This window comes from Protopterus annectens, chromosome 9.part0 (genome assembly GCF_019279795.1).
Source record: "Protopterus annectens isolate FY-2018-M chromosome 9.part0, PAN1.0, whole genome shotgun sequence".
In the NCBI taxonomy this organism is placed as follows: domain Eukaryota; kingdom Metazoa; phylum Chordata; order Ceratodontiformes; family Protopteridae; genus Protopterus; species Protopterus annectens.
The window spans coordinates 1135880742-1135903318 of record NC_056743.1 but is presented as its reverse complement, the minus strand read 5'-3'; the positions used below and the strand labels follow the sequence as shown (position 1 = coordinate 1135903318).

General features: G+C 37.3%; 1 protein-coding gene across 3 annotated transcripts in view; it reads left to right on the top strand.

Moving 5' to 3' along the window:
• Nucleotides 1-22577, top strand: part of CD6 (CD6 molecule) — a 351671-nt gene that overhangs the window by 213387 nt on the left and 115707 nt on the right. For all 3 annotated transcript variants that reach the window (XM_044083993.1, XM_044083994.1, XM_044083992.1), the window contains exon 10: nt 16506-16580. In XM_044083993.1, the coding sequence (XP_043939928.1) occupies nt 16506-16580 (75 nt within the window). The remainder of the gene's footprint in view (nt 1-16505; nt 16581-22577) is intronic.

Here is a 22577-nt window from a genome sequence, read left to right as displayed (position 1 = left end):
AAACAAAACATATGAACCATTAATGACAAACTGCTCAATTCAGAACATTTCAACCATAAAAGGCCACTCAAACTTCTGTCATTACAATTCACCAATATCAGTCAATATGCGCAATCTCTGCAGAAGTAAGTCATCTGAATGTTGTTGTCTTTCGGCTTTTCCTGGTTAGGGGTCGCCACAGCGGAACTCCGGTCCGCTAATGATTGGCAGTAGATTTTCACGAACGCCAAGGTGCAGTTCGACGTCCAACCTTCAACGAAGGCACGCCCATTTATGCATGTCTTTCGAACGCTCACCCAACCACAGGGAGGACATGCAGACTCCATACAGAAGGCACTCCCCACACTTCAGCCGGGAATCGAATGGGAGAACCTCTTGCTGTGAGGCAACAACGCTACCACTGCACCACCACAAAAGTACACATAATTCCACAATAAAGAGATCTGAAACTAATAAAGAGCTTATTGCTAGAAAACAACTTTATATTTCGGTATTTCATCTACAAATTCTGTGCCTGTTGCCCTTGAAGAATAAAATTGCCTATGTTACATAAAAAAATGGTAAATTGATATATTGCAATAGGGAATGGGTGGCAAGCTGAAAAACAGGTTTATAGTTACTACACATCTCATCCAAAGGAGGACATACTCAGGACTGCAGCACCCCACCCCCTTTAAAATACAAATTTACATGCTGTGGGAGAAGAACCTATAGCCTTCTATACCTGCTGTATTTCTAACACTGCTTTAAAGTTCTATACCACAATAGAGATACCATTTGCTAAACAAAACAGTTGTACATTTTAAGCAGCCTTAGCATGGGCAGCAGTAAACTTCTCCATTGAAACTCACAATTCCTTGAAAATGCACTTGAAAATAAATTCCACCTACTAACACTAACTAGGGCACACACACACACACACACACACACACACACACACACACACACACACACACACACACACACACACACACACACACACACACACACACACACACACACACACACACACACACACACACACACACACACACACACACACACACACACACACACACACACACACACACACACACACACACACACACACACACACACCCACACACACACACACACACACACACACACACACACACACACACACACGCCTCAACCTCTTAGTGCAAGAAATCTGGACAAAGCCTAAAATAAATAGGGGCAGATTATAAATATTGTTCTAATGAACTTAGAAATTTGCTAGAATAACAGGATTTGTGTTAGTATGCATTTTTCTAGAGGGTATGATGTCTAAAAATCAAATGTCTGTCATTATTTAGCAACTTCAATCCTTTTCAGGAGGAATATGTGGCAAATATCTGGGCATTCTGCAAAAGCTGGACAGCTGAGGGGTATGCTACCTCCCACTTACACACACACACACACACACACACACACACACACACACACACACACACACACACACACACACATGCACCCACACCCCATACCTGCTAATCTCTTAGTATAAGAAATCTGGAGAAAGACTGTTATAATGTTAGGGACAAAGGCCCAAAACTAGGGACACATTTAGAAAGTTACTAGAATATATGGAGTTATGTTAAAATGCATTTTCTGAAGGATAGGACGTCTGAAACTCTAATGCGTGTCATTATTTAGTAACTAATCCTTAGCTCATCCCAGTGATTTGTAAAAAGAGAAAAAAAAACAGAATTTGTATGAGGAACAAACCAAAAATATAAGGCAAAAATCTGGACATTCTGTGAAAATGTGTACAGTTGAGCAGTATGAACACACATACCTACCTCCTTAGAAAGTGGATAGAACAACAAGGTTTACATTAGTATGGATTTTCTGATAATACAAAGTCTAAAACTGAAATGACTGCCATTATTTTCTGACTTCAGTCCTCAATGATTTTCCAGAAAAAACACAATTTAATGAGAAACAAACCAAAAATATGAGGCAGAAATCGGGATAATTGTGAGATATAAACCACCCTCTTACATATACCTCTACCTCCCTCTGACGTACACACAAACATATACACACACACACAGACACACACACACACACACACACACACACACACACACACACACACACACACACACACACACACACACACACACACACCTCTTAAACACTTAAGCATGCACATGCACACACCTCCCTCTCACTTGTACATACATCCGCAGTCCAGACGTCTTCAGGAGTTAAAATTCAGTGTGGGCGCAGAAGATGAAGATTTTTTTTTTAATTAAAAGAAGATTAATCTCCCAGCCAGCCAATTCCAGGGGGGTGCATCTGCCTGTGGGCAGCCTTGGGACCTACCCATATAAGCAGTTGCAGTGGCCCCAAAATACATAGGGTGTCATGGAAAGCCAAGACTGAAAGCTGATATAATCTTGGAGAGACGCATGACAAGCAAGAAAAAAAAAATTGTATTTTGGGGTGTTTTCCTTTAGACAGCATTAATTCATAGTACCTATGTTAATAAACCATTCTAAGACTCTAGGAAGCTGTTCTGCTATGCACAAGATAAAAAAAAACAAGGAAAGTGTCATTTTCACTCCATTTTGCATTAGTAAACAGGGAAGTGCACTTATTCTACTAATGTAAAGTTGCCTAGCTCTTTAAATCAGTTTTTGACTTGTTCCTGTCAATGAGTCTGAATTTTACAGTGTTTTCTCTGAATCGAAAGTTACAACTATTAATAGAAGTCTTTGTAGAGTTTGTGCTGCATTTCAAATGGGTCTATATTAGAACATCAAATATTTAACAGTTCGAATCACTAAAGTGATCGAACTGTTAAAACATCGAATGTTCACAAAAAAAATAAAAACAAAAAGAAAAAAACTAAAGGGTGTAGGCAGGGGGGCAAGCCCCCCTGCACCACCCATGTGGGGGGCTGTGCCCCTACACCCCCCGCTACTTAAATATACCAACTCCAAGACTGCACTACATTGAACAGATGTCTCCCTTACGGAGATTTCCGTTTACTTGTTTGGTGTTCTGCAGTTTCGCTATTCCTGTGTCGACAATGTCAGATTCGACATTGTCGGCTTTTGAGAATTTAATATAGACCCTTTCAAATAGCTTCTGTGCTGTGCCTAGCTATGTACATACATTTTTATTGATTTCTATCATTTTCTGCATTTTTATTGTACTTTGTTCTTTATTTGAAAGTGTTGCTATTAATTGAAGTCATTTTGCAGTTTGTACTGTATTTCATGTGATTTCTCTGCTAAGTGAATTAATCAGTTTTGCTGCACTTATTTGCTATGTACTTAGTCATTTTTCAAGGTTACAGCGAGCAGCCAGTTCTGGCCAGATGTGTGAGTTATGTAGAGCTAGTAGCAGTTATTCTTGTGTCAGTAGGGTATTTGCTGCAGCTCTTGGGAAGAAAAACACTACTGGTTAGGGCTTAGGTATTTGCATAGTTTTTCCTTCATTTTCCCTCTTTATTTTGAACTGGACAGCTCTGTACTTAGTGCACTGGTTTGAAATGTGCCCTTCATAAATGCAGGTACTTTGATTTGTAACTTTTCCTAATGAAACTAACTCAGTCAAATCCTTTTAGCAAATAGTCTGTTATTCTATACAGGAGTATCAAGCTCTGCATAACTATATAATGTGCTGAGTGGAGAACCTAGCACTCTAAATCTAACTTGTAGCACCTTTGAGTGGCCCAACATTGCACAAATCAGCTCTCAGCCACTACAAATAAACTCAACACTACTGCTATGCAAGGTTTCTCAGATGGTCTTATCAGACTCAAATATAAACCTAAATTACATATTTACCTAAACAGACATTCATATTCATGCATAGCTACGCTATCTGCTCCTAAACCAATAACTGTCTTAATAAACTGTAAATCTTTACTTTATTTGAACTCTGCAACCCTTCATAAATCAAATCAAGTTTTTCTTCATACTGGATGAAATGAAAAGTCAAATTACTTGTTTCTCATGTGCCACCAGCCAGATAATATTAGGTACCCTAAAGCAATGTAGCATTGCCTTTTTCCACAGGTAATGAACTCATGTTAAACACAAGTAACTGTTTTGTGAGAGGTGCTAATATTTAGGAGATATGGAAGTCCATCAAGTCTCACAGTAAAAAAAAAAAACAAACTTTGAGCATAGCTCTAACATACCATATATTACACACCCAGCTATTAATCATAATATAATGTCATATGCTGATGCTGTAAAGAAATCCTTACCAAACCCTAATAAACCTGGAATGATTAAGTTGCAACAAAAATCATAATCAAACATTGCATCACATACTATATCACGTTTAACAAAGAGTCACCCTGAGACACAGGGTCTAAATGCCAGTACACCTGACCACTCCACAAACAAAAATGTTTTAATAATTTGTGACAAAAATTCCCTTCTTACAATATTAGACAAAGAGAGAGTGAGAGTGAGTGTGTGTTGTCTTTCAAGTGCCAGGATCTCAGATGTTTCAAGGGCCCTTGGACCCTTATACCAGACAAATGTAACTATGGCATGGTAGCTGTACATGTGGTGGGGAATAACTTGGGGTAAAAACCCCAAGAGATATGCAGAGAGACATGACTGACTGGCTTTTCCTTCATTGGGAGGGAAGGTATAGTCTAGGGTGGGAAGTGGCAAGGTGTAATGTATTATGAAACATATGATTCCTAACAGCTGCTGTTGTTGAAATGAGCAGGCTGGCTTCATTTTTTACCAAGAGATATGCAGAGAGACATGTCTGACTGGCTTTTCTTTCATTGGGAGGGAAGGTACAGTCTAGGGTGGGAAGTGGCAAGGTGTAATGTATTATGAAACATATGATTCCTAACAGCTGCTGTTGTTGAAATGAGCAGGCTGGCTTCATTTTTTATCGATGCATGTGCATTAAAAGATACAGCTCAACAGTGGTGGAATATGTTCTACAATGCAATAACTTCATTTTAATGAATGACAAGCATTTTCAAACTATAAACAGCACAAGCAGCATAACAAATAAAAAGCAAATATGTGCAAAAGTAATATAAGATACACTAATAATTACCATCTTGTGAGATTTATATTAGTTTGATGTATAAGGATTCTAAGACCTGTGAAAACAGTCTTCTTGTAGTGGTATTAGAACATTGTAAATTCTGGGAATAGCACCTTAGTCTTTAGGGATAAGCAGTCAGTTGAGGAATTATATGAACCCACCAGTTTCTCAGAAAAAAATACTTTAGCTCAGTAGGAATAAAGGAGTATCGATGCAAATAAGGATATTTCTGGTGCTTGTCTATGGTCATCTTGGTAGCTCCTGTTAACTGATGAAGCATCCTTGTCAGAAGGGAGGAAAGTAGACCTCAGACCTTTATCCAGGGATAGCGGTGCAATAAAGACCTGTAATGATGGATGTATTTCCTTTCATAGTAATTGAAAGAATGGGAAAACCAAAAAATTATGGGGAGACAATGCTGAGGCATCACCTCACCTTTTGTCACTGGCTATCTCTGTGTGACTCAGTTAAAGCTGTGACTTGGCACTCAAACTACATTATACACAAACAGCAGTAAGTTCTCCTTCATTGCTAGGATCATGGCTATAGATCCATGAGTTGTGTGAGTTACTTTCTAGGTTACTTTATGGTCATCGATCAGGTTTACAGTGAAGATAAAGTTCTTCCTTGCTGAGAATACCAGGTTGAAGATTTTACAGCAATAAATTATACGATCATAGGATCATAGGAAGTTACTAGGCTAATGGCCCTAGGGCCCTTACAAGCCTATCCAAGTTAACCCTTGTTCCCAAGAGTGTCTGTTACTGGTAGACACTAAATCAGCACCTATTACCCATATCTAAGAGGGACACGGGTGGAACCCTTGGGGCGAATTTATGGTTTCTCATCCAGTTGTCCAAATTACACTTAAATAAGTTCAACGAGGTGCTCTGCTTAACATGGATTGGAAGTCTGTTCCACAGATGAGATAACCTCTGGAAGATAAAGTCTGTCCCTCCAGCAAGTTCTATTGATGTCACATGCAAGGTTAAGGTCTCCTGAGCATGTGACATGCATAACATTTGACTTGCGAATGTGCAGCATTTCCATTAAGGCAGGGTCAGATATTGCCTTATATGCAAGGCATAGGTCAATGGTCAGTGGTCAAGATGAGTCCCATAAAAGTGACTGCGGAGCTAGCAGTGAATTTAAGGTGCTGTGGGAGTATTAGAGGTGTGAATGACATGTAGAGACATAAAAGCATGCTGAGAGAACATTTTCTACATTAGCAAAGGAATGCGGGAAGAAAGTACACCAGGACATCAGGGTAACTACCACTCTCAAGGACTTCAGGATTGCTCTTAAAAAGCACACCACAGAAATACCCCAGTGATGTTTGCCATACTTGTACCTTAAAATTATTTGACTCACCAAGGTTTTATATCTGATTGATTAGCTGTCTTTCATACCAATAATGTGTGTGTACCTGAACTGTGAAGCAAAAAGCTTTTTATCTGCTGCCACTTGTTTAATACTGCTAAAGCAGTCTGCTCAAGATCTTCTCTTAAAGTAGTTGAAAACAACCCATTCCCCAACAGTACTGGTTTTCAACTTGAGAAGCATTGTCCGGATGTTTAAGACAATGCAGTTTTGGCTGAGAAAGCAGTTTGTGAGTCTTCACTGGCAATATCTTATCTTTACATCAGATTACAAATGTAAAAGATAACTCATTGCCAACAAAGAACCACTTAGCTTAACATTACTATTCCAGCCAAACCTGCATCATGTAGTACCACTTACCAGGGTATCATTCCGTTCCTGTGAAACTGAATTTCAGTAAACCAATATTTCTAATTTGATGTTCAAAAATCAATGTTTAACTGATTTGATGATACTAAATAGTCCTACAAAGAATGGATTTATTTAACCATCTCATGACTGAAGTGGCTGGATTCTAATCTATGATATTAATGACTTGGCTCTGTGCCATTGATGGAAGGTAGAGTATGCGTGGGGGGTGGGTGGGGGATGAATAGGTCTAAATGTCCACAAGCCAGCTTCACTGTTCCAAGGAGCAATGGAGATTAACTGCTGTTAAAACACCTCCTTTATGGGGATGACAGTCAAAATGCAGACTTTTGGCCTGCATTAAATACATGGGTTTGTATGTATAGTTGTGAGACTTGAAGTTTAGTTCAGATAGGGGAAGCATAGAGGAGAGATGGTAGTAAGAAAGCAGAGCATATGGTATACCACCAAAAAAAAAAAAAATAGGCAAAGCTATGCATTTCAGTGCTCAATGTAATGGATTTAAGCAAGGATACAGTACCATGCCAGCCACTTGGCTCTTCACGCATACATTCATAAAGTTTGGACAAAAAGGCTTTCTTCTGACAAGTGCAAAGTCCTTGACTTCACTGAATACTTGATAATGACTTAAAAATCAAAGATAGAGTGTCTGGTATTTCAAAGTTAAGGATACAGAACTGAATACTATCATATATCTTGGAGTGAAAGCCTCCAGAAAAATGTAAGTATATACTTTAAAGTCAAGCTCTGCTGTACCTAGGGATGTCTATGCAGCAGTTTCACACAGCTCAGTCTTTGGTCTTTCATTGCGGTTTTCTTTATAATATTACATTAGATAGCCTCCCCAGTGGCACAGAGGGATAAAGTGACCCTGATGCCCTGGGACTGATTAGCAGCTCGGCAACTGATGGATCACCAGGGAGGGAGTGGCGTGCCCATTTTGGGTGGGAGGGCATTTATCAGTGATGCTCCCTAAGGGGATGCAAGGCCTAAAGAGGGGTGTTGCCCTTGGATTTATTCAGTGGGTGAAGGGATGCAGGGAGGGGAGCGGGTAGGATATATAAAGATAAAATCCCCCAGATGTCTCAAAGATAATCAAGCCCCCAGGATACCCTTAGTCTGAGCAGAAAGGAGATTAGCTGGTAGACCCAGTGTGGATGAAAAGCACTGGGGAGATGGGCCAGTAGAATGATGTTAAGTGGACCAAAAGAAAAATAATATTACATGAGATGGGCCAAGTCTACAGACTAGTTGCCAGATCTTTAAATCTCCATACATACCAGAAAATGTATTCACTGATGACGTTAATATGATTTGCAGTTGATTTTGTTCTTCTCCTGCACAAGCTAAAACTGTGCTGTTCAACACACACTTCAACCAGCTAACTCCTGACCGTACCTTCTACTACTGCCCAGTGAATTTCTGCTCCTGAAAGAACTATGCTGTGTGACATTTTAAGCTTTAGATATTTGGCCTGTGACTTAGCTTACAGAGTTCATTTAAAAGTATCATAAGTAGATCACAGCCAGAATCATTCTGAATTACACGCTTGTCAAACCATTACTAGAGTCCTCAGTCCTGAAGTCTGAAAGGTTGTTAGCCCTAACATTCTCCAGGTCTACCTTTTTAACCCTCCCACTAATAGTAAATGTTTATGTGGAAAATTCAAAAAACTGCAATTTAATTTCAGACTTTATAAATACATTCTGCTGCCCTCTCCCAAAGGAGCGTAGATGAAGTATATTAGGAAAACTAAAATGGTGTCCAGTCAAATACTAGCCTATATTGCTGGATCTTATGCTGTACAGAATTCCAGAAACTGCTGACTACTAACTTATGCAAACATTTAAGTTGCAAGTTATGCACCCACGCCTTCAGAATTCAGTTATGTCAAGTAATGTTTATAATTTACTGTCACTGTGTCTGAGAGCAGTAGTATATACAGCATAAATATGGAAGGCATAACTTAGCTAACTCACACACTAATAGTATCTTGCCTAAAGCATTCAATTCTCAAGGAAAGATGTCCCGGCTCATGCTATAGCTGAATGACAAAACTATTGCATACTAATGAGTGCACAGTTAGACTAATTGAACAATCAAAACATGTTAAACGGTTGTTTAGTGCTCAGACATGGAAATCAGTGGATGTGGAACCAGACTTATACACATGTTCCATTGGGCAAGAGACCTTGTGTAACTGACAGCATGAAAACTTTCAGGCTGTGATCCATACCACTGTCTGCCTTCTTAATCATATTGCAGAATACCTTGCTATGCAGCTAAGCTGCTGTGCACAGCACATTAGCAGGGAGGCACGCAATTTTATTTTACTTTATTTTGTTTTTATTTACCAGGTTTGTCCGCCTGAGTTTAGTCAAACAACCCTTTTCAGCAGAGACCCAAGGAGAAAAAAGTCTAAAATATTGCAAACATTTTTAAATATGCATTCAGTAATACATCAACTGACAGTAAATAATACACATCGACAATTACTCATACATTTGCTGATTATATTACAGACATATGAAAGCAGAGGCTGCTATTACAGTATAAAAATATACCTATACATTAGTAGATATTGAACATTGAGCATTTGAAGAGGATTTGTCAGTCTAATATTAAATTATGTGATTAATGCTTAGAAATTCAAAGAAAATTATGTGAGGGCAAGAACTAGGGTAGAAAATGTTGATATTCTAGTTAAAGGTGGGGTGTAAAGCAGGTTCAGAGACAGTTGTATATGGCTATAATAAGGTTTATAGTTAGTACAGAGGAGGAATGACCAGTGATATAAAATAATGAACATAGTTGGGAGATGCTATTAAAACTACTCAGGCATAGTTAACTGGTTATGGGGTAAAGGACTCTGAAAGAAGAAGGTTGGATAACATAGCAAGCTGGAGATAACAGCAGTATTTATCCTGGAGATGTACAGGGGCACATCCATTGATCTGACAGGTGAAGTTTTAGTTATGTGTAAGTGAGTTTGCATTGTGAATGGATTTCAGCGGTAATGGGATGTGGTTCCACAGTTTAGCTGCACTATTTACATGTAGAGATTCACTTGCAGCATTAGATGATTTGGTTATAGTGATTAGTGATTTTTCTCTATAGAGTAAAATTTTATTGGGGTAGTATTGTAGCATATAGTAGTTAAAGGCTGGGCAATTGTCTGACTTATGGAGAAGTCTATGTACTGTAGCTAGCTAAAAAAGAGCTAGGTGATGATGTAGTTCTAACCAGTTATGTTCTCTGAGGACTAAGCAGTGATGTGTTTTGTTGTTACAGTTTACTGCATATTTGTCGATTTTATTATAAAGCTGATAAAATGAACGCTGACCAACCATAAAAAATAGAAAACAACCCACGACAACAGTTAAAGGAACAACCAAAACCATGCAGAGAATCTTGTCAGCAACCAGTAACAAATAATCCAATATTACAATAGTTGGAATAGTCTTTTATTGTATGATATTCCACAGAGTTTAGCGCTTTCATTCACACTGGAACTTCATCAGAACTCATTTAATAAAAAACACAACACATTTAAATACTTTCCTGTTCAACAGTTAACAAATCACATGCCGTTTTCAACCAATAAAACTTATTTAAAATTTATTTAAAATTCAATTGTTTCAATTTAAGCACAGGAAGCAGGGACAAAGTGTCATTTAGTCCTGGGTGGTGAGTTGCATTTAGAATAATTTGCCACTTTAATTCTGCCAAGTCTAAATGCTCATCAACCACACTCCCTTGTGCATTCTTCACCACCTTTTCCACTACCATGAATTTAAAATTATGGGAAGAATTCATGTGAATGTCTCTATATAAAGCATTACTTGACTTACAGTTCTTAATATCAAAAGAATGCTCGTACATACAATAACGCAACCTTCTCTTCATTTTGCCTATATAAAAACTTGAACAAAGGTTGCACACAGCAATATAGACTATGTTCTTCTTCTCACAGTTGAGTGTCCCATTTATATAATATGTGGTTCTGAATAGCCCATATGTAAAATCATGGGCGATTTATATTAGCTATTTGGATGATATATTTCTCTATTGGAATGATACTGTTGAAAGACTAGAAGAGTTTTTTGTTTATTTAGACAATAGTGTTGATTTTTTTGTCCTTCTCCACCCATTTGGATTATGAAAGGATCCATTATTTGGATATTGAAATTACCAAGGACAAAATTGGGGGTAGGTTTGTATCGACTGTTTCAGAAAACCTACCTTTTCTAACACCTATTTGCACTTCACCAGCTGGCACCCACAACATCAAAAGAAGGCAATGGTGAAGAGGCAGCTCATGAGGATGGCACATATGGTCTCCAGTATGGAGACTTTTATTGGTGAATGTGATAGGGTACTTGAAATGTTTATAAGAAGGGGTTATCCACTAGAGTTGCTAGTTGAGATTAAGAATGAGGTTGTGAGAAAAAGGCAAAATGGGGTATTTTTAGCATTACTAGGCACTGATTATATGGTCTTGATGGCTAGTAACTGAGTAGAGAGAAATAGTAATACGAGTTGTATTTTTACTTATAGTTTGGATAGTGTAAACATCAGAAATGTTATTGAAAAGAATTGGTGTATTATTGCTAGTGATGTGGATGTGTACAGTAAGGTGATAAAAAAAGTGGGTGTCAAACCAACATTTGTTTTTAGAAAGGGAGTATCCTTCAACCAAAGATTGGAAGGGAAGCACTCTCAAAATGTTAATAGTGTAAAAATGAATGGTACTAAGAGATGTGGAACATGTTTGCAATGTTCTAGTATATTGTGTGATGATCATTTTATTGTGAGAAACACCACATGTTATATAAATGGGAGATTCAACTATGAGACGAAGAACGTAGTCTTTATTGCTGTGTGCAGCCTTTGTTCAAGTTTTTATATAGGCAAAACAAAGAGAAAGTTGCGTGATTGTATGTACGAGCATTCTTTTGATATTAAGAACTGTAAGTCAAGTAATGCTTTATATAGGCACATTCACATGACTTCTTCCCATAGTTTTAAATTCATGGTAGTGGAAAAGGTGGTGAAGGATGCACAAGGGAGCCTGGTTGATGAGCATTTAGACTTGGCGGAATTAAAGTGGCAGATTATTCTAAATGCAACTCACCACCCAGGGCTAAATGACTCTGTGTCCCTGCTTCCTGTGCTTAAATTGGAATGATTGAATTTTAAATAAATTTTAAATAAGTTTTATTGGTTGAAAAGGGCATGTGATTTGTTAACTGTTGAACAGGAAGGTATTTAAATGTATTGTGTTTTTTATTAAATGAGTTCTGATGAAGTTCCAGTGTGAATGAAAGCGCTAAACTCTGTGGAATATCATACAATAAAAGACTATTCAAACTGTTGGAATATCGAATTATTTGTTACTGTTTGCTGACAAGATTCTGACAAGATTCTCTGCTTGGTTTTGGTCGTTCCTTTAACTGTTGTCGTGGGCTGTGTTCTATTTTTTATTATAAAGCTGCTCAGATATGTACAGTTGTGAGACTTGAAGTTTATTGAAGATTGGGGCAGAAAAGAGGAGAGATGGCAGTAAGACAGTAGAGGCTATACATCTTCCGTCTATGTCAGTGAGATAGGTTTTTACTCTGTAAAATGTACCTAGTTTTTGATGATTTTTTTTTAACTACCTGTGATACATTGTAGTCGAATTTCAACTAGTCATCTGTGATGACACCCAATCATTTTGTGTGGTTTGCTTGTTTTAGCACTGTGTTGTTGGCAGAGATGATAGCGAATATTGTTATTAAAGTAGAGATGCATTTTTGGAGTGAAGAGCAGATCATTTATGAAATCACTGTTTACGGGAACATTGACCCATTCTATAAATGAGCAATAATGCCAGTTAGAGGGGGAAGGTGGAATGCACTATGGTGGAATGGCATGTCTTTGTACTTCCTGTACAGCACTGTGATGACAGCAGCACTCAGTGTTCTGATTGCTGTAACCAGCCAGAATGTAGGGCAGGTACCTACACTATGCTACTAAGGAAAAATGTTCATTTACTTTCCTGAGTGCTATTCAGCCTGTTCTTTGACTTATCTAAGCCACATCACTTCAACTATTATACACTGAAAAGGGATTTTTCCAAGTTAATTGCATATTTAAAATGTATAATATCAGTGTTGTACACTCAATTAGGGTGGCCACGATGGTGCAGTGGTTAGCATTGCCACCTCACAGCAAGAGATTCTCTGGTTCGATTCTCGGCTGGGGTGCCTTCTGTGCGGAGTCTGCCTGTCCTCCCTGTGGTCGCATGGGTTTCCTCTGGGTGCGCCGGTTTCCTCCCACATCCCCAAAACATGCAGTGGGTGGATTGGACACTCTAAATTGGCCCTAGGTGTGAATGTGTGTGTGTGTGTGTGTGTGTGTGTGTGTGTGTGTGTGTGTGTGTGTGTGTGTGTGTGTGTGTGTGTGTGTGTGTGTGTGTGTGTGTGTGTGTGTGTGTGTGTGCCTTCTGTGGAAAGTTGGGCGCCGGGCTGACAACTCGACACCGTAAAACTCCACTGCCATTCATGAGCAGACAGATGATCCACTGTGGCAACCCCTGACCGGGAAAAGAAGAAGAAGTGTTATACAATCAATTCCTGGCACTAACTCTACTGATGTAATTCTTGCATGTATTAGATCTGCTGTGAACAATGTTTGCAAATGTTAACTGCCCACCATTTTTTGAATACTATAAGGGTAGTATTCATACTCATTGCTTGAAAGTCGTACGGTTATTTGTGATGTTTGCCAGTGAGAGAAAAGTAGGAAAATGACAGGAAGAATCCTGTTATGTTTTGCTGTGAATTTCTTTCTTCCTTTTTGAGCGGTCCCAGGAGATAGGTGAGGCCAACACCAATCTGGGTTACTATGGCTAAAAGGAAATGCTATTTCACAAGGCTAAGGCAGAGCTGGATCAGGATCAAATGGGACCCTAGGCAGGGTAATGGAATGGGGATCCCCACAGAATCTCCCCCTGGCAGCAATCGCAGCCTTCTCTACCTGGCAGCCATTCTGGTGTCCTGTTACATCACTATTTCTCCCCAGTTACCATAGACACTGTTCAAACCTGTCAGTGTGCATAATATTTCCTTCTTTACTTCCACAATGATTAAAGATATTTGGATTTAATTTAAAACTTTTATTTCAAATCTTATAGCATAAAAACTGATAGCCCTTTACTAAACAAAACAGACTTAGCATGAAGACTAAACTTCTCTGCCCTTGAAACTCACATTCATTGAAATAGCATTGAGTCCCACATTCAAAGAAAATGCATCTGGCCAGTGGCAGATTAAGTTGACCTTTAGGTTCTTTTCAAGCCATAGGCCCCTTGCACACATTTTTGGGACCATGCGTTCATGCATGTTTTCTTTGATTCACCTTCCTGAATGTATTAAATTATATTCATTGTATGATACAGCAAAACTTGTTGGAGTGTGTTTTAAATTTGTAGTTTTTAACATTTTTCCAGTAAGCAATGAAACAAAATGTATAAACCAATAATGACAAAACTACCTATTTCAGAACATTTCAACCATTAAAGGTCACTCAGGCTTCTGTCATTACAATCCACCAATAGCAGTAAATATGCACAATTTCTGCAGAAATAAAAGTCATCTGAATGATTTCCCATTAAAGAGATCTGTAACTAATGCAGAGGTTGTTGCTTGCAAACAACTTTACATTTCAGTGTTTCATGTACAAATTCAGTGCCAACTGCCCTTAAGAATAACAGCACTTTACAACTAACTCAAAGGCATGAACCTGGAAGTAAATTTAAATATTTAATACTTAAATTCATGTACATTTTTTATTAAAGGTAAAAACATTTAAATGTATTGCTGGTAATTCTTATTATATTTGGGAGTATATTTATTTTTATAATGTTTGGGGCTTTAAGGGTTTGTCAGTCAGTATAAATTAATTAATTATGAATATATCATGTGACTGGAACAGCACTGTAATATAGTGAATGAAGCACCATTAAAGAAATCTGGTGCACAGCTATTGGCTCCGTTGTATTTTTTTGTGTTGTGTAGGTCAAGTTGGAGTTTGTTTTTTAGTGGATATGTCTTCTCCCCTGTAACCAAGGTACACAATTTGAGCCTGAGCAGGTTAATTAACTAATCTGTAAGCCAAAGTAAGGGCATTTCACACACACCCACACTCATAGATTTGTTTTTCACATTTGAATTCTGTGTGAGCAGTGGAAGGGAAGGGAAAGTTATTAAGTGCATGGGTGATGTGTGTGTCATGATGCACACAGAAGGAAGTGAAGGTTATGTGTGCATGTGTGATGCATGCAGGGTGTGGTTTTGTGCATGTGTCATGGTGCATGCAGTGTATATCCTTAAAGAAATAATGTAAGTTATTTTATTTTTAATTAAAATGTTGTAGCATCCCCCAGCCAGCAGGCCCTAGGCAACTACCTAAGTCACCTAATGCTGGATCTCGCTCTGGACTAAGGTCTTATTTTTTATTTTATTTATTTTACATGTTGAAGTCTATACACATCTCTGAAACCTGATAAACTTATCTAGTAGTTTGCTTCTGAGGGGATTATGTTATCTGTTAAAACAATAGTATGAATACATAGAATTGTGGTCAATACCAAATTTTATGATACAGTTCATAGAACCATTTAATTTTGAATTTTCCCCACAAGACTAAAAGAAAAGGATCAGATATGCTGTAAGAAGAACAGGAGTGAATTAAACATTTTTCAAGCACTGCCACAATATAGGTTTATAGGTAAGTACTAGGCTAGTTGGCCTTGTGGATTATTTTAAGCTCAGCCCATTTTCCCATAGTGAGAATAAAAACCCTGTCACTCTTGACTGTGAGGTAAACACCTTAATCATTACAATACCCCCAACTTTTCAATAAGGATTGTAGATGTGGATGTTGTACCCACAGATGCACACCTCTCCAGATTACAGGTTACATGTTTTACCTGTGGAGCTACACTTGTAATTGTTGGTAACCTTATGACCAATACCTAATATTGTCAGGTTTAGAAATCATCTTAAGACACAACTCTACAAAAAAGGAAAAAATATATAGTGTTTCTGTTTTCATTACACTGATTGATTAATGAAATGTGGGCATAAACTGTTAATTGTATAACTTATTTGAAAGCTTTGATATTTGTTAATAAAACACAGAAAATGCAAAATATTGCACCTTTGCTGTGCAAAAATAGGTCTTTATGTAAAAAAGTGGGAAAAAACTAGAAAGAAAAGTCCAAACAGCACATCAGAATAGTTGTACCAATACATGATACAATTGCCACTGGTCCAGGCTAGCCATGTCCTCAGAAGTTCTCTGTTGCATAAACTGAACTGAGATGATTTTGTTCCTTTCAGTGGAAACCAACCGCTTTAATTTTCATGCTATATGTAATAAAGTTCTATAGACATTTAGGTCCATGCAAGTGCCCAGTGCTTTGTCTGGGGATGTTAGATGACAGGTGAAACAACAGCATCATATCAGACCACAAAGCTGTAGAGAAATAAACTCTTTGCACAGAGTATTTGAGTGTTATACCTGCCTAGATATAGATCTACTGTACAGCAACAATGCTCAGGTGGCGTACCTAGGAGGGGTCCAGAAACAGTAAGGGTTCCAGAAACAGTAATCTGGTAATTGCCATAGAGATCTCTCCTTGTTCATGAAAAAGTATCTCTTTATTTCAGATTCAGCAAGACAGAAAATGGCAACTCATGCCCTTCGGAACAATAATATTGTCATGGCAGCAATTCCAGAAGGAGGTAAGAAATTAATACATTTGTGCATCATACAGACATTTACCATTGTAACAAGGTTTCCCTAATGAGTAAAATACTGATGTTAATATTATACTAAGGGCTTCTAGGTGGTTTCTAATTTCCACTTTTCCACCTTTGCTTGTAGAAGGTATATCACATTAAAGCACTTGTTTAGCTATGCAGTGTCTCAAAACAGTGTTGGATATGCATTTGCTTAGATTTTCCATGTTTGAGAGCAATAACTAGATTAGAGGAGGTTTCTGGTTTGCTACAGATTTGTTAGGTGTTCCGGAGATGTTATAGCTCTTACAGCTGTAGACAGTTATTCACCATACTTGAAAAGCATGTTGAATGTGTAACTTTAGTGACCTGCACTGTACTGTTAGTGTTGTGTGTGCAAATACGATACAAAAGCTACCTTGCAGTAAAGAAAATGATTCTGTGCTGTGACTGTTGTCTGGGGGAAGAACAAGAACAGTACAAACTACTCAAGAGCTCTACTTGAATGTCTTTCCTTCTGTTTTCAGTAGTGGGTTATTCCAACGGCAAATATTCCTCAATTTTGGTGAGCATGACACAATTTTAGGAAGAAAACAAGGCATTGCGGTTCTGAGCAAAACATGAGGGGAGTGAAGGTGAGGTATCATGTCCTTGCGTGCATCCGCAACATGCTTTTTTGTAACAGATATTTAACCAAGATATATTCATTTTTGCGGATAACCAAAATGGGATGGGGCAATGTTGTAAATGAAGAAAACAATCTGATAGGTGGGATTATTTGGAATGCTATAGTGTGCCATACATACACAGAAGAAAGCTGAGAACCTGAACACTGGGGGGGTCACTTTCATTATTAATTTCAGTAATAAATTCCATAGATTTGTAATGCGTACAAAAGAGTTGTGTCAAGAATGATATATAAACGACAGGGCATAATATTTGTTACTGATACTGTAGATGGAAGCATGAGGTATAATTTGTATTTCTGGATGTTTCTTATCAATTTGATACATGTCTGATTAACTTATTGATTTCATAAATGTTACTTGTGATTGTGAAATCCATGTAAATCGTATGGGGTATTGTTTTAACAGTAATATTCCACATTGTAATTTGGTTGCTTGGAGTATGACCAAATTAGATTTATTTATATATTTATATTCATATCTAGCCCAGATAGCTTTTTAAAACACTGCAGGATATGTAGTAGTGTAGGAACTAAATAATTTTATCTTGAGGGGATTATAACACAATCATGGGCATACAAACGTATTTTGGCATAACGGCATTAATGGACTAATGCCGGATTAACTGTGCAGTTCTATCTGGTTACTGCTTTGGCAACAGCAATAAATAAAGATGATATATTTGACATCCCTGCTTATGCCTCTTAAAACTAAAAATGGGTGAACTGGCAATGTATTATTTAATACATTTGCATTTTATTGCTTATACAAAAACTCTTTTTACTTGAACATGCTAGGCCCAAATCCTATTCCCTTCAATAACTGAAACAAGTATATTGAAGGGTATTATCAAGTGCTTTTGTAAACTGCATAAAATAAAACCTACCCACTACATGAGTTTTTTGTAGACCAATTCATATTTTACAAATTATGCCCTTTGTCCTTTCTAGCCTACTTTTAATCAATCTTCCATGTATAGGCACAATTAATGCAGAAATTAGAGGTGCTAACCATACAATCAGAAGATATATATATATATATATATATATATATATATATATATATATATAGAGAGAGAGAGAGAGAGTGATCACAGCTGTTCGTCTGCATTGAGAGGTGCAATAGCAAGTTGATTCTCACCTCAAAACTCTGCTTGTAGGATATTTATATATTGTATAAACAAACAAAAAGTTAAAGTATGAGGGTTTCCGATAATAGCTATATTGAGTGATTGCTGATAGCACTTGAATAGTGACTTCTCTGTGAGCCAGTGAATCCAACATCCTCAATGCTAACAGCTCAAAATCAGAGTTAAAGAGATACCTGGAGCAGCTTTCTCTGATTGTAGACTATTTGTTACAAGACTGCCTGTTACTTCACTGTTCCTCCGTTCTTGGAGATCTGACAATCTGCAGGAAGGTTTGACTGGTGCAAGATGGCAATCCTTCGGGTATAATGATTTTTTCTGTCTAGTGAATAAACCATTAATATCATCCCTTGACTTCATTGGGAGGATCCGTTAACTTCTGTTACTTTAATGATAACCAGCATGTGAGGAAAACAGATGTTAGCATCATATTTAAAAGGATACTGTTAAGACCAGTCAGTTTTGGTGTTGCCATCTGGTTGACATATTTTTGTGCTTCACCCAGCCATAAGGTATACAGTAGTATAAGGATAGAGCTCTTTCTGTACCTGATGCTCTGCACTTGTAGAAATGTTTCCGCTTCCTTGAGGTTATCAGAAAACATATGAACATTTTTCTTTGCTTATGGTGCAGATAGGAATAGTAGTCATACTTGAAATGAATAGACGTATGCTAGCCATATTACAGGTGTAGACTCTCACTACCTTAGGAAAAATGCACCTGAGTAGCCATATTGGATTCTTACAATTGGTTCTGCTATTTCAATCCTTTTTTCCTGGTTCTTAGGCATAGCTTAGGAGACCAATTACTATCCAAAAAGGCATTTTACAAGGAAATGTCCCAGATGATTTGTTGAACGTTTAACATTTTTTTTCCATGTGCCTGAACTCTCTCTCTGTTCTTTCACTGATGAGAAGATCTGATAACTCCAGAACTGCTAAACGGAAAAGCTAACAGTGATGGGATACTAAACAATGAAAAAATCCAAAGCGTGACAGAGAAACACAAAAATCCAGGCAGAGTGGCAAACCCAACTAATCCAAGTTCAGTGACCTGGTAGCCAAAAAAGAAAAATAGAGTGAAGGTAATCCAAGTAGAGATCTTTATTCACATCAAATGGACAAGATGATATAACTAGTGATGGGATACTCACAACTTTTGTGCAGACTGATTATTCTTAACTTCAGTTGCCCAAATTAATTTTCCAAATAGCCCTGCTTGGAATGCATAGACATGTCGATCATCCCATAGCAATCTCATTTCCTGGAACTAATCATACTGACAATGGCCCTTTTCCTACAGCTGTTGCTCGACTGTCTAAAGCCTTGAAGAAAAATATGAGAGCTCTTACTCTTGCTTATCTTTCCTGTTACAAATGATTAAAGTCAGCAGCAAATGTTTTGATATAACAGTATTATTATCCATGGCAGACTGTTACAGGTTTCTGTTTCCGTTATGCTCCATGCCCACTAGCATCCCCAGCAGGAGGCATACTATAACAGACGAGTTGTGTAGCAGATTTTGCCCTTTAATCCCTAAACAGTGATGAATGATCAAGGTCCTTGACTGCTGAAAGCTTTGATTTGAAAATATCTGCTGCATCCTGAAAGGTTTAGTTATTACTCAGGCTCAAAAGAATGCTTCTGTTAAGTTCTCAAATCTTTGAAAGAGTAACATTAAAAAAGTATAAAGTATAAATTGTACTGTATTCATGGGTTGTCAATCTACATACTAGCTATAATATGAAACTTTAAGAGGTGACACTGATTTTCATATTTCATATTACTTACAGAATATATGTATTATGTTGATAAAATTTACTTTATGAGGATGTCCCAAAATGGTTACATCTCTGTAATCTTACATAACAGGTTATAGCAACAAAGATATCAACTCATTGTGAGCTTTCATATGATGTATATTAAGACAACACACCACACTGTAGTTTGGAGTTTTGTCAAAAATATGGAAACAGTCCATTTTATTATGTAATATTTCCAAACATCACTCAAATGGAAGAATTCCTGCAAGTTACATGTCATATGTCAATGGAAAACTAGTTTGTCTGACTGTGTGGTATATCAATTGGCATCTTTCCTTCATGCATATCTCACATTCTTTTAAAAATATTAATGCAAATACAAATGATTTTTTTATATGCTCACATTAGTATTCTTCCTTTACTGCCTTTTTACTACCAGCCTCTGTTTGCACTGTGCCGTCCTTAAACTAATGTGTCCAGGTCTTTTACTTCATTATCAAAATATGAGAAATCAGTTATATTCTCAATAACTCTGAACAGTCATCAGTAACTCAGACAGTGTATGTCCTATGCTGCTTCATGGCAAACATTTACTAATTAATGTCAGCTTACAGATGATATTTTACTCCCTAGCACAGAGACTGTTACTCCTGCCATATGACTAATAATATTAAAATATTGCCAAGATTTATAACTGCAGGAGCAAAGAAAGATGTAAGGCTCATGATGTCTGTACGCTACCCATCTCCTTTGTGTGCCATCACTTTTACTACCACCGTCTCCATGCAGGGGTGCACAGTTATACTCTTTTGTTTGAAGGCCATTACTGCAGTATTAAAATAAATACGATATGTAGTGCTTGCACGGGGAGTACATCTTTTACTTGCTGATTCACTGCATACATTTGAAAGTTCACATCATCTTACAAGTAACATCTTAATGCCTAGTGTTGAAGGTACCATTATAGGTTCATAGGTTAATATGTATAAACTAGGTGAGAGACCACTGGGGGTAGTCTCTGGGATACATACCTGTCTCTCTAGCAGTTCCTATTTATATCACGGGCAAGGTTTAAGTCTTTAGAATGGGTAATTCTTTTCTTTACTCAAATGATTTTTATTTTGATGAAATAACACAATAATTTAATACATTCATAACATTCAATAACTATTTACAGTAGTTACATTCAGCCTGACAAAAAGGATTCAGATAAAAACATTTGTAATTAAATAATAAGTTAATATATAAACTATGATAGTTAGGAGGAGTTTGTTTCCATCTGTAGAGTATCAATCAAATTCAAAACTTTCCTCCACGGATTATTAACCAATGGCTTAGGAAAAGTTCTTAACTCCTTAGTTCTTTTCTCCATTAGTATGCATTTCTTCAATGATGATAGGAATTCCTCCATTGTGGGTGCTACATTAGATTTCCATCTTCTAGTTATACATTTTCTGGCAATTGCTAACATTGTCCATAACAAATACAGATCATCTTTCTTCATATTATTACTATTAACAACATTCAATAAAATTAAAGACTTTGTCAAAACAAATATATCAGTACAGATAGCTTGAAGAAATTTGTTGATTTCACTCCTATATGGGTTAATATTAGGACAGTCATAAAAAATATGAGACCAGTCAGCATTAGTGGACAGATGGCATCTCCAACATAACTTGTTGTTTGATGGGTTCATTTTTGAGAGTTTCTCAGGTGTCAAAAAGGAGCTGTGTAGAAATTTCCAATGAAAAATCCTCCAGAATTGTGAATCAGAATTTAGTTTAACTGAAAATAAAATGTTTGTTTTGTCTTCCATTGATAATGATACTTGAAACCCTTTAGTTAGGTATTGCCAGTAAGAATCTTTAGGAGCTGTCTTATAGACAATTAAAGTGTTATATAGATATGATAATTCATTCTTAACATTGATATTATTATATAGAATTCCAAAAATCCAGTTTATAATTTTTGGTACGGTTTTGAAGGATGAGTTATGTATTGTTCTACACAGATCCTTAGTTTATGCTGTGAAGAACCAACCAGTCATTAGGGGATAGGCCATAGGTTGACAATATACTTTGTGTGCTCAAAGCTTGTTGGTTTTCAGTACATTGCAACCAACAAAATAGCTTATTATTTTTCCTTAAACCAAAAATCTCTCTATTTGTTTTATCAGGGAAATCCTTTGAAATAGTAAATGGTATTAAAAATCTATGCCACAGTTTAGAATGGGTAATTCTGATGCTGTTTCTTTTGTAGATATGCAGGAAATTCAGCAGGGTGGGTGTCTAAAACTGCTCTGTATGCCAGTCATAGAGCTCCCCTCAGCAGCCTGTAGGAGACAGAACACAGGGATAGGGCCTTGAGACAGTCTGCATAGGACATGTCACTTATGTCCTGTA